Source organism: Pyricularia pennisetigena (genome assembly GCF_004337985.1).
Source record: "Pyricularia pennisetigena strain Br36 chromosome 4 map unlocalized Pyricularia_pennisetigena_Br36_Scf_6, whole genome shotgun sequence".
NCBI classification, from domain to species: domain Eukaryota; kingdom Fungi; phylum Ascomycota; class Sordariomycetes; order Magnaporthales; family Pyriculariaceae; genus Pyricularia; species Pyricularia pennisetigena.
In genome coordinates, this window is record NW_021940918.1 from 538334 (window position 1) to 549964 (window position 11631).

At 50.2% G+C, this 11631-nt stretch overlaps 3 protein-coding genes across 3 annotated transcripts; all 3 read right to left on the bottom strand.

Moving 5' to 3' along the window:
* Positions 1-218: 218 nt before the first annotated feature.
* On the bottom strand, positions 219-1293 carry PpBr36_05739 (uncharacterized protein; the record flags this gene model as incomplete). The annotated part of the gene is made up of 2 exons (XM_029892891.1): positions 219-516; positions 656-1293. 2 exons carry the CDS (start codon positions 1291-1293, stop codon positions 219-221), a joined length of 936 nt encoding a protein of 311 aa, XP_029745480.1.
* A 2162-nt stretch (positions 1294-3455) lies between these two features.
* On the bottom strand, positions 3456-4523 carry PpBr36_05740 (uncharacterized protein; the record flags this gene model as incomplete). The annotated part of the gene is made up of 1 exon (XM_029892892.1): positions 3456-4523. One exon carries the CDS (start codon positions 4521-4523, stop codon positions 3456-3458), a length of 1068 nt encoding a protein of 355 aa, XP_029745503.1.
* Positions 4524-8521: 3998 nt separating this feature from the next.
* On the bottom strand, positions 8522-10215 carry PpBr36_05741 (uncharacterized protein; the record flags this gene model as incomplete). The annotated part of the gene is made up of 2 exons (XM_029892893.1): positions 8522-8673; positions 8793-10215. 2 exons carry the CDS (start codon positions 10213-10215, stop codon positions 8522-8524), a joined length of 1575 nt encoding a protein of 524 aa, XP_029745504.1.
* Between the last annotated feature and the right edge of the window lie 1416 nt (positions 10216-11631).

Genomic DNA, 11631 nt, shown 5'->3' on the forward strand with positions numbered 1-11631 from the left:
AGATACACCGCAAGCCTAGGAACAGACCCGAATACAACGTTTCGGGGGGGATGAAAAATAAAATAAAAATAAAAATAACCCCAAACAGAAAAAAAAGAACGACCAACGCCAAACCGGCTGACTATCCAAAGAGAGAGAGAGAAAAAAAAAAAAAAAAAAAAAAGAGAGATCCCGCTTCGTTAAAAACCTGCCAAGTACCCCCTCTACTGCCCTCCTTCTCACCAGGCGGCGTGACCACCGTCTATCCTGAGGTCGCTACCCGTCATAAAGCTGCTGGCGTCGCTGAGCAGGAAGACAGCAGCGCCGCGGTACTCTTCGGGGGCGCTGAGGCGACCCAGCATGTTCTCTTTGGTCCAATTGGTGCGGTATTCTGGGTGCTCCTTGAACAGGTCCTCCGTCATGGCCGTCACGATGTAGCCGGGCGAGATGGTGTTGACCCTGATGCCGTGCTGGCCCCACTCGGCTGCCAGGTTGCGACCGAGCTGGATGACTGCGGCTTTGGAGGCGTTGTATACACTGTGTTTTGGTTTTTTTGGTTTTTTTTTGATTATTGTTAGTGTCTTGTGTGTGTGTCTGTGTGTATGTGTGGTTTTTTTTTTCTTGACTGCAAGTTTGGCATAAAAGATAACAAGGACAAAAAGTAAAAGAAACATACGGGCAAAGCAACCCCTTATTGGCAATAGTGCCGCTCATGGACGCGATGAGCGCAATGCTCCCGCCCTGGCCGAGCCTGACCATCTGCCTGGCGACAGCCTGGGCCGTCATGAAGACGCCCGTGACGTTGATGCTCAGCATGCGATCCGAGTCCTCCTGGTTGTACTCGAGCGCCGGGGTGGCCTGCTGCACACCGGCAGCGGCGATCAGGCCGTCGATGCGGCCGTGGCGCTCGGCGATGGCCTCGACGGCGCCATTGAGCGCCTCGGACTCGCGCACGTCGATCCGGTGGTACTGCAGCGCGCTGCCGCTCCCCAACGCCGCCGAGAACTTGTCCGCCACGCGTGCAAAGTCCTCGCTCGGCGACGTGAGCCTGTCGATGGCGTGCACCTCCCTGGCGCCCGCCTCGAGGAGCGCCTCGGCCTGCACCAGACCCAGACCTCGCCCGCCACCCGACACGACGAGCACCTTGTCCTTGAGGGAGAACTCAGGCAGGTTTGCTGCCGCGCTGCTGTAGAAGCGGGGTTTGCTGGGCTTGCTGGTCGCGAGCGTCGCGAGGAGGGGGCGGGCGGCTGCGGTTGTGGTTGTGGTGCGACACCTGGTCGCGAGGCGAGGGGCGGTGCGGGAGAGAAACAGCATTGTGAGAGTTGAGAGGGGAGAGCTCTTGGTGGGATTTTGGTTGTGTCTGTATGTGTTTGAGTGTGTGAAGGAAGCTCTGTGTACCAGTAGTCGAGTTTATCCAAACCAAACGGGGATTATGACGGAAATGTGGTGTGTTTCTCTATCTGAAAGGTGAAAGAACAAAGAAAACTTGAACATGCGACAAGTGTGCAACAAGTGCGCAGGAAGTGGTTGGGAACGGGCCGAATCAATGAGCAGATGGGCCGGTATTTGGGGTTTTGACTTTTTAGCAACCAGCGCATTGAAGAGAATATTCCGTCGGACCTTGTACAAAATATGAGGATCCACCTCTTTGATCTGCTGAGACGGATTGTCGGATCTGGTTGGATGTGGATGCACCATCGTAATGTAGATGTAAAGGCAGAAGAAAGAAGTAGATAAGTCTAGACCATTCACTTACAGTATACTTGCTTACTGTCTATCCGACCTCAACTATGTCCATGGAGAAAGCGGGCCTTGCTGCAGGGTCGTTGCCACTTACATCGTACATGGCGTCTCGTGCGGGGTGAGGAGACGCAGCTCTTCCCCGCAGATCAGCGACAAACTCCCCATAACCACCATCCTTCCTTGTTATCATTTCCTCCCAAGGAAAGTCGGATCTTGCGAATATCATAATCTACAATTCAGCTATTTTGTCTTGATTGCTTCAACATGACGTTTATGCTATGGGGGTTGGTTTTTGGGGTCAAGTCAATTATAGCTAGCATATTTTGTACCCCAAGACGTCAATCGGCCCATACACATACACACCAACCACAACTTTGGGTACATGGCAGTACCATTCAGGTGGGGTTGGGTACAAACAACGAACAGGAGAGACACAACCAAGACATCAAAACTTGCGCCCAAGACTATGAGGGAGCCACTTTAGCGGACTAGTCTAGGGTTCACTTCTTGGTGGTGGTCTGGTCTTTGTCTTTGGTCCAACGAGTACGTGGTGCTGACTACATAATGAGCAATTGAACTGCAAAAACTAAAACCCTTGCCGACGCCGCCGCTATCGGGGCCACCGTCGGATTGCTGTTTTAGGCAACCCGGGGTGCCTAAACAACTTATCCAACTGATGGGGTAACGCATAACAGCTGCAACTTGAAAAGTGCTCTGCTTCGACTAAACAAAAACCGTTAACCCCACGACTCAAAAGGGGAAAAGGGCAGTTCAAATCGACTCGTGTAACCCAGCTCCCCAGCCTGCCAATCTGTATATAGTACTAAGTTTAGTAGAAGTAAGTTGTTATCATTCACCTGATGTAATTTTTGTAACCGGGGATTCAACGGGCAAAAGAAAACCTTTGGCTCCATTTTCCAGGGTCATCTCATATCCCCGCACGCAAACTCGGTCTGGCTTGGTCAACTGATGTCAAACTATAATAATTCAATTCGTTTAGTTTGAATAAATGGGATGGAACCCTGCAGGTGCGGCCATCCGTATTTTATTTTATTTTATTTTATTCTTTTGCGTGGGTTGCGCGTCTAGAATTGCCGAATGCGGAACTTGAGGCGCTTCGGGTTACTATGCTTGGATACATAGTCTAAGCATATTTGTCCATGCTATGCGACGAAAATTCGACACTTGCGCGGAGCAAACACACCTACTTGGTTCATGTCAAAATCTGTCTTGTCTTTTTTTTTTTTTCTCGACAACAGGTAAAACGCAGGCTCTGTCGTTTTTGATGCAGGGGCCGTTCATAAACCACGTGTAATGTTGACGTCTAACTGACTGACTGTTTGAAGAGAAATACGTCTTGTCATGTCCTACCAAGAAAGACAAGGCGCAGCATGCCCCTGGTGGGTAGATAATTTCAAGTTTCGGCATATGCTTCGACGACCAACCCATCCACTAAAGATTTGGGTCTACAGTTTTTTAACATTCAACAAATTTAGGGTTGCACCAGGTTCAAGTTGAACTGAGAATAAAAGTCCTTTTTTTTGAATCAAATAAGCATCGTTTAAAAAAAAGGTGTAAGTGAGAATAATACTAAAAGTACAGCACTATTCCTCCACAAAAAAAAAGAAGAATATGAAATCACCCAGAAAGGCGTCTGCTTCCTCCACTTGCAGACAAATTCAACTCAGAACAACAATGTTCCCTCCCTTCATCACACAGCCTCCACTCATGACTTAAAAGCCGAGGGCGCTGTTGAAGAGATCAACGGTAGACTGGTCCTTGGTGCCGGCAGCCTGGACCTTAGCCTTGGCCTCGAGGCAGAGAGCCTTGGCAGCAGCGTTGGCACCGCAGACGTTGGTCAGCTGGTCGCAGACACGGTTGGTGATGATGTTCGGGTTGAGAGCCTCCTGCTGGCCCTGGGCGACGAGGGCGTCGGTGGGCAGGAAGGTCAACTCAGTCGCGGCGCGGTTGCCACGTCCGCCCTTGAGGTCGATGGTCGGCGTGCACTTGCCAAAGTCGGCGGCACCGCTGGCGGTACCGTTGGTAGCAGCTCCTCCGCTGGCAGCGCCGCCATTGTTGTTGCCCTGGTTGTTACCCTGGTTGCTTTTACCCAGGTTGTTGTTGGTCTGGCCGTCGTTCTGCTGTTTGTTCTGCTGGTCCTTTTGCTCGCTGTTGCAGCTGTTCTGCTGCTTGCTCTTCTGCTGGTTGTCCTTCTTGGCACCGCCGCTGTTGTTGGCAGCACCACCGCTGGCAGAGCTGCTGTTGTTCGCAGCACCACCACCCGAAGCCAGAGTCCCGCTGTCACCGAGGATGAAGTTGGAGAAGCCCTGGGCCTGGCTGATGGCAGCAATGCTGAGGCCGTCGGCGTTGAAGGGGGTATTGACCGACTTCTCGGCGTTGGAGTTCTGGATACCAGAGGGGTCGCTGGCCGGGTCGACCTTGGGGATGACACCACGGAGCTCGGCAGTGGCGGGCAGGGAGGCGTCGTCGCAGATCTTGTTGGTCTTGACGGCGAAGGGGTTGAAGTTCATCTCGGCGACCAAGAGACCTTTGGCCGCCGAGATGACGGCCGGGTCGTTGCCGAGCTCCTCGACTATCTTGTCGGCAAGCTTAACCTTGTCGCATGCCTTGGCAGCGGCCAAAAGGACACCTGGGACGGAGCCGGAGAGGGTGGCGGCCTGGCCAGGGCTGCCAAAGCTGCCGAGAGCCTGGACGGCAGCCACGGGGATCTGCTCCTGACCGAAACGAGCCTCGACGTAGGCGATAAGAGCCGCAACAATGAGAGCCTTGGTGGAAGACATCTTGAATGATTTTTTTTTTTTTGTGGAGAGAAAAAAAAAAGTAAATAGTACTTTTTGTCAGGTAGTAAGATTCCCAAATAAAAGACCGACCTAGCGGTAATTTCGAATCGAAGTTGATAATAAAGTTAGGCTTAGAGAGCGTCGAAAAAATAAGCAGTTCACAGAACTTGAAAAGAATGGAAGATGCTTAAGTGATTGCAAAAAAAAGAAGGTATAGGCCGAGAATGAATTGGTGGATGAAGACAAAGAGAAAGTTGACCGAGAATGCGGGAAGGATAGAAACGTTATATATACACAACTCGAGGCTCTACCATACAGCAGATTCCCGCCCAATGATACGCAGGCCTAGAATCCTTTCCTGCCTCCCCCCCATCGATGCCCTTCCTGGGTGGGACGACGCTCCAGATCACAAGCATGGTAGGGTATACCATGCCCATTGGAGATTGCAGCCGTTGAGGCCAGCCGTCCCGGGGGTTGGTTATGGGCGGGAGTGGACCTGGCCGGCGATCATACAGACATCTTTTGAGAATGGGACGGCGTGGCCATTGACATGACGTCTCACCATATTCAAGGGGCACCGTCCATATTCCTATCCCAGGCGTTGGAACGAACAACAAGCACTGACGTGAAGGAGAAACAAAGGCGGGTCCGCCTGTTCCCAAGGTCAGCAGGTAAGCGAGTGTTGATTGCAAGGGGTAGACAGAGTGGAAGCGCCTAGCCCGCCAGTTCGGTAGGGAAACCCGACACAGCAAGGGGTCAAGGAGCTGATCAGGGGGCCCGCTGCAGCAGCACAAACAAAACAAAGTGTTGCTGTGATTATTTGCGTGCGGCCAGAAGCCTAGCCTGCTTGAGGAGCGAGACTCATATCGCTTCGCCAGTAGAAAAAGAGGAGCTCGCTTGGCTACTCCATCGTTCCCGGTGAAAATATCTATCTTGTCAAAGCCAAGACTTTTAGGAGATTTTTGTTTGCAAGATTGTTTATTCGCTTGTGGTGATGTTCAAGGCCAGCGGAGAAAAAAAAAAGACAAAAAAAAAAAAAGCAGTCGTCAAAGATCCATCAACACTAGATGATGAACTTTTTTTTTTTTTTTTTTTCTTTCTCTCTACCTTCTTCAGTCGCATTCGCAACCTTTGCTCTACCCATGTTTCTATGAGCTGGTTTGTGGGCCCATTTGCTGGGCTCGGGGAGTTCTGCAACAATGTCCCCAATAGACCAGGATAGGCCGCCATCTATCGAGCCAGAAAAGCTTCAAGACTGCAACCACATTACCCGAATTCGACATCCTGGTAATTGCTACTTAGTGACATTTATCCGCCCGCGACGAAATACCTTTTTTTGGGGGGGCAATTTGATGGATGGGCCGGCGACACTTTGTCAGTTTGTGGATGTTTTGGTGGGCCCTGATATGGAATGAGCATTGAATGTACAGCACGGTAGGAAGTTTTGGCGGTCAATGTCCACGGTTGAATGAAATTACTATGGTATAACACCCCTTGGCCTGTGGTCGTATTCGCTTCCCAACCGATTGATACTTTGTAATTCTTCCGTGGGTCCAAAAACCCCCAATCGTAAAATATCTCCTGTAGTCTATCCAGTCTAGACTATGTACTTTATTTCTTAGTCTTCTTTAGCGCGGAATGCTCCGCAATCGCTGTCTTTGCTTGGCCGCCGTCTTCCCCCAGCAAGGGACATGTTTTGTTTATCACCTCCTGTATTGTGTGCGCAAATCTCACGAAGATCTCTAATAGTGGAAATGAACTTGAGCTGATCTGTAGGTCCAGTGAGGCCGTCCAATCCATGAATAAGATCTGATGCGCCAGGGGGATTGGCAGGAGGTGTCTACTGATCAATCCTGCAGCAGCAAACTTGGGATGATTTTTTACTTAGAGACGTGAGAAGATCAAGTTTTTTTTTAAGTTTTTTTTTTTTTTTTTTTCTGGGTCTTGCCCCCACAGCCCGGTCAAGGAAAGAAGACATCCATCATCCCTAACCGCCACGAGCTTGTCCAAGGGGGTTTAGTGGTGCGGCTCTTGGAAGTTTGAGTTTAGTGGGTCAGATGTGGTCCTTCGGTTAAGCTCATTCCAGCTTCCAGCGGACCAAACATTGGTGACAACGTCGCAAGCCGAAGGACGGGACAAGCTTAGTATTGCGGGAACCCCCAAATTCGAAGCAGAAAGGGTAAAAAGAGGGACACTAGAAGAGGTACGTACCCAAGGCTTACTGTCACTGTATAATTGCTTGCCCAAGCCACACAGGTCGCTTGGCAAGCAAAACAACCTCTGACATACACGAGACGTTCAATGTTGCAACCGCCTATTCTACTGTGACCTGCCACGAACATTTTACGAACAACTCCATAACCACATGGGAATGTCGAGAATTTTCCCATCCCTCTGTGGGTGTTTGTACCTGCCAAGGGATTTTTTGGCGCTGGGGAGGTTTGGTCTGTTTGATTTTTTTCAATTTTTTCTCTCTATTTTTTTTTTTTTTTTTTTTTTTCACCTGTGTATTACCAGAAAGAGAGAAAGTAAAAAAAAAAATTCTGACGAAAGATCTACCACCAGAAACAGGGAAGTTTGGTCTAACTGGGCATGTTCATCTGGTTTTTCTTCTCCTTCTCCTGTCGTTGATCATTTTGCCTAGCCATCGATCGGTTAGATGAACCGCACGACCACAGTCAGCCAGTGTGATGGGTTTTTCTTTTTCCGCATTTTTGCAGTAACCGTTTTCAGATACTACATCGCCATCTTGCATCCTGTTCTCCTCGTCTGAACAACCTGAAGCCTGTTTCGCGGTCCTGCAGCTGAAATCTCACCTAACCAAACTTTGGTTTACCTGTAGCCTGTCTTGTTGTCTGTGCTTGATCCCGTAATCCTACAGACCGAATTCCAGACCGGGCCTTTTTTTTTTTTTTTTTTTTTCTCCCTCTCTCTCTTTCTTCCTTGTCACATCTGCCGGGAAAAAAGGGTTGAATTAGCGTGTAGACCCTGGTTTCCTGTACGTGTTGTGGTCGTTCGATTTGTCTCTTTTCATGGTCAAAATTCTTTATAACCTTGAATTTTGATCATCTTTTCCTTTCTTGGGTAGGTCCGATGGGCTCGCGAAGCATTCAGAACAAACTTTGAGTGGGATTGAAACCCTCTTCCCGGGAGGGGGGAGCCAATGAAAAATACAGATGGGGCCCGCCAGTCAAGGATGGTGGTACTCTCAACACCCCCTGGCCACATTTTTCTGTGACATTTTCCACTCGGCAAGGCGCGCTCGGTGGTCTCGGTTCGCACTTGACAGGTGCGACATTGTCACATTTGACAAGGGGGGTTTTTTTTCTTTCTCTCTCTCTATATTGCGTCGCCTGTGTGTGTAGATTTTTCGGAATTGGACCCCTTCTCTTCCGGATGATCCTCCATCCTGTCATCCCATTATTGTTTCCTGAACCGCGTGCCGTCGAAGCTTTCCACGCGCATCTCTTTGTAATATCCCCCCCTCCTCTCATTTCCCCGACTTGGTCCGGATCAAGAACTTTCCGTTTCTTTGGGGGCTCTTTTTGCATCAGCGCAGCGCCGCGCTCGCACAATGCCCGCATGATCGGGCCTCCCCGATGATGGAATGCATAACGCCCACATTGCGGATGGCTCCATGGGGGGCCCAGTCCAACTTTAATGTCGTCGGGCAATCTCGTTCTTTTCTTATGCGCCTTATTAAATCGAGTATCATAAAACATTTCTCATCCCATATGATCGAAACATTTGTACGTGCGATGTGCATGGTACAGCACATGGATGGTCGCTCATTACAGTATACAGATCGTGTACCAATAACACAGCAACGCTATAGCAAGGACGTATATGAACAACACAAGGCCCCGGCCTATCTTGTTGTTCTCATTGCCCACAAACAGCCATCTCCGTTTTTAAGTAGTTCCGTCCTCGGTATCATGACATGAAAAAATACACATTAGTGGCACACGCAGCTGGCGATGACTCATGAGCCTGCAATTCTAAGCTGTCTCTGATTTTGGTTCAGTTGTTGTTGTTGGTTCGGGTGCGGGTTCGGGTTTGGGTCCGGGTTCGAGTTTTGGTAGCTTAGGTCCCAGCTGCACTCCCTGTCCGGTGAATTCGAGCCGTTCATCGGGTCCATTGCCCAGAACCACTGCCGGAATAAAGTCAGAATCTTGTGGGGGCATGATGGGTGGTTTTGAGACGATTGAACACAAGGAATAGGAAGTGAGAGGGAGGAAAAAAAAAAAAAAAAAAAAAAAAAAAACTTACATCGGTCATACAGGTGATAACTCATAACAATGAGAATAGGCAAGCCAACCATGACCTTGAGCCACTGCCTCGCCCTATCCTTATACTCCTTGGCATTGGTATCATACGGCTTGGGCATTTCACCTCGACCTTGAAACGCTGGAGGCAAAGGTCCCTCATCCCAATCTGGCGCTTCCTTCACCGGAGCAGGTTGGGGTGTAGATTTTGGTGCCACTTTGGCCTTGTCCGCAGCAGGAGCAGCGAATCTTGAAGACCCGACTTCTTTCGTCGCACCAACCGGCGGAGTGCTCATTTTGGCTGACGAGGCTCCCTTTGCAGGTGCCGTGGGAGCAGCTGCTTTCGCAGCCGTCACAGGTGGTTTTGTCTCCTTGACCGGCGGGCTCACAGTAGATCCAGAAACAACCTTGGGTGCAGGTGGTGACTTTGCTGCGGTGGAGGTACTAGGCTTGGCCGAAACTGTTGAGGCCGGCGCTGCGGTCTCTGTCTTGTTGGAGGACTCTGAAATTGTGGAAGCAGGTGAGGAGCTTGGTGAAGATGCCATCGACGTCTTCGTTTGCGTTGACGAGACTGCTTCCTTTCCAGAGTCTGTGGCGGTTTGTACTGGCGAGATAGGGGCTTTTTGGGGAGATGAGCTTGTCGTCGTACTCGAGACGGGTGCTGTCTTTTGAAGCGGTTCAGCAGGGCTCGCTTCTGTAATAGGGCTCACGGTCTTTGTCTTGGGCGTGGCCTTTGAAGTGGAAGCCGTCGAGGCAGCGGGTGCTCTTGGCGCAGCAGCGCTCGTTGCTGCAGTCTTGTCGCTGTCCTTGGCTGCAGGCGCGGATGTTTTTGAGGCTTCCAGCGCGGGCGGTGAGCTCTCGGCGGCAGCCGCAGCAGCAGCCGCCTTTGCCTTTTGCGCGGCGGTCATGCGCTTGGGTTTGGCCGGGACCTCGGCGGCCGGCGCATCGCCAGCTTCAGCAGCCTCGGCCGCCTTTTGCGCCGCTGTTTTCCGCGTCGTAGTCTTCTTCGTAGCCGTGGTCGTCTTGGCCGCCGCGGCCTTGGTGGAGCTGGCCCGGGTGGTCTTCTTGACCGTAGTCACGGGGGTTTCCGAAGCGGCATCGACAGGGACGGCAGTCTCCGCATCCGTCGACGCGGCGGCAGCAGCCTTTTTCCTAGTCGTCTTGGGCCGGGTCGTTGCCGTCGTGGCAGCGGTCTTGGTGCTGATCTTCTTGGCCTCGGTGGCAGTGGTTTCGGCCGCCGTCGTCACCGATGCCTTGACGGTGCTGCTGCGCTTGGTGGTGCTGGTCGCGGTCGCCTTGGTGGCGGCGTGGCGACTATGTATAACCAGTGCGTTGAGGCTCCTCGGTGAAGGGGCGGAGGCGCCCGCGCGGATCCCTGCCGCCAAAAGGCAGCGTCTCACGGCGGGAGCGCCGCCGATTCGAGACATGTTTGGTCTATTAACTTGCACACTAAATAACTAAGCGAACTATCCGTTGTCGCAGTTGTCAGAGCCTGAGAATTTTTACAGGTTTTGGCACCAATTGGGGGTTTTTTTTTTCTTCTTCTTTTTTTCCCTCCAGGGCATAGAAATCTGGACTGAGCATACCTTCAAAGTGTGCTGCGAAAGCGAAAAGACCATGATGGAATTTTCCGGGTACAGGGTGTATAATCCAGCTACGATGAAAAAAAAAAAGTTTCCAACTCAACCAGCCAGAGCTTGTCGCGTCACGTCGCGATCTTTGAAATTAGAATTTATGCATTAGCGGGCCGTTATGTGGGCCAGCGGGGTCAAATTCAGGGGGGGTTTCAACAGTAGCAATTGCAACGGCTCTGATCCCAATGGGGGATCTGGGTTAGGGTCTTTCGACAAGTTACGTCACTGGGATGCCCCATCGAATACCTTTTTCTCGGCGGCAAGAAGTGGAAATAGATGGGATGGGTTATAGACTAGACAGTCTAGATCTGCCGTAGATTAATCGTCCTGCTTGAGGAAGGTAAAATCAAATATCTCAGAGTTGCAGACGTCTATCTCCGATCTGATTTGTGTATCAGTTGGTTGGAAATACCCATCGAATACCTTTTTTCCGGCCGCAAGGCGATTTGACCCGAGCTTTAACCAGAAAACCGAAACGATGCTTTGAGCCAGATGTTTTAGGATTTGTATCCTCGCGTTTCAATGGTAGTCCTTGGTATCAAGACAATCATCATTGGCGATATTGTGAATCTTGACATGTTGTTTCGACACTGATGATTATAAATAGCCACATGTATCATATTGGACACATTGTGTATGAGGGTTACAGTGTCAACTATTAGCTTCAGAGTCAGAGTAATACCCAGATTACCGAGTCACGACATGACCCGAATCTTTGGGTCCATCGACTGCAAATGATTCAGCTGAGGGACGATACCGTCATTTGATGTGCTATCTTTGCCTCTATTCCCATTTTCGAGGGATTTTATTAATTGGCAATGAATGATCCTACACCCGAGTACCTGCCAAACTAAGATCTGAATCGTGTATTGGTTGAGGAAACCTGCTAAGGAGTGGGGTATTACGCAGTATTACCTAAACTAGTAGGTACATGTCCGTTTTTGCTTATTGATCTTGAGAGAAGAGGGCGAACTCGAAGCGGATAATCCCGCCATAGATTGGTAGCTATGACGTCTGAAGATGGTGCAATGTGCAAATGGACAAATAAGCAAACTCTTCGTGAAGAAATATAAAGACTATCTGCAAATGAGGTGTTGTCTATCTGTTGTCTATCAAACAATTCCCATAATACACATACATTCAGCAAGGGTTGCTATTTCACAATCACCAACGTCTCATCATCGGAAATTATACACTGTCATAAAAAAA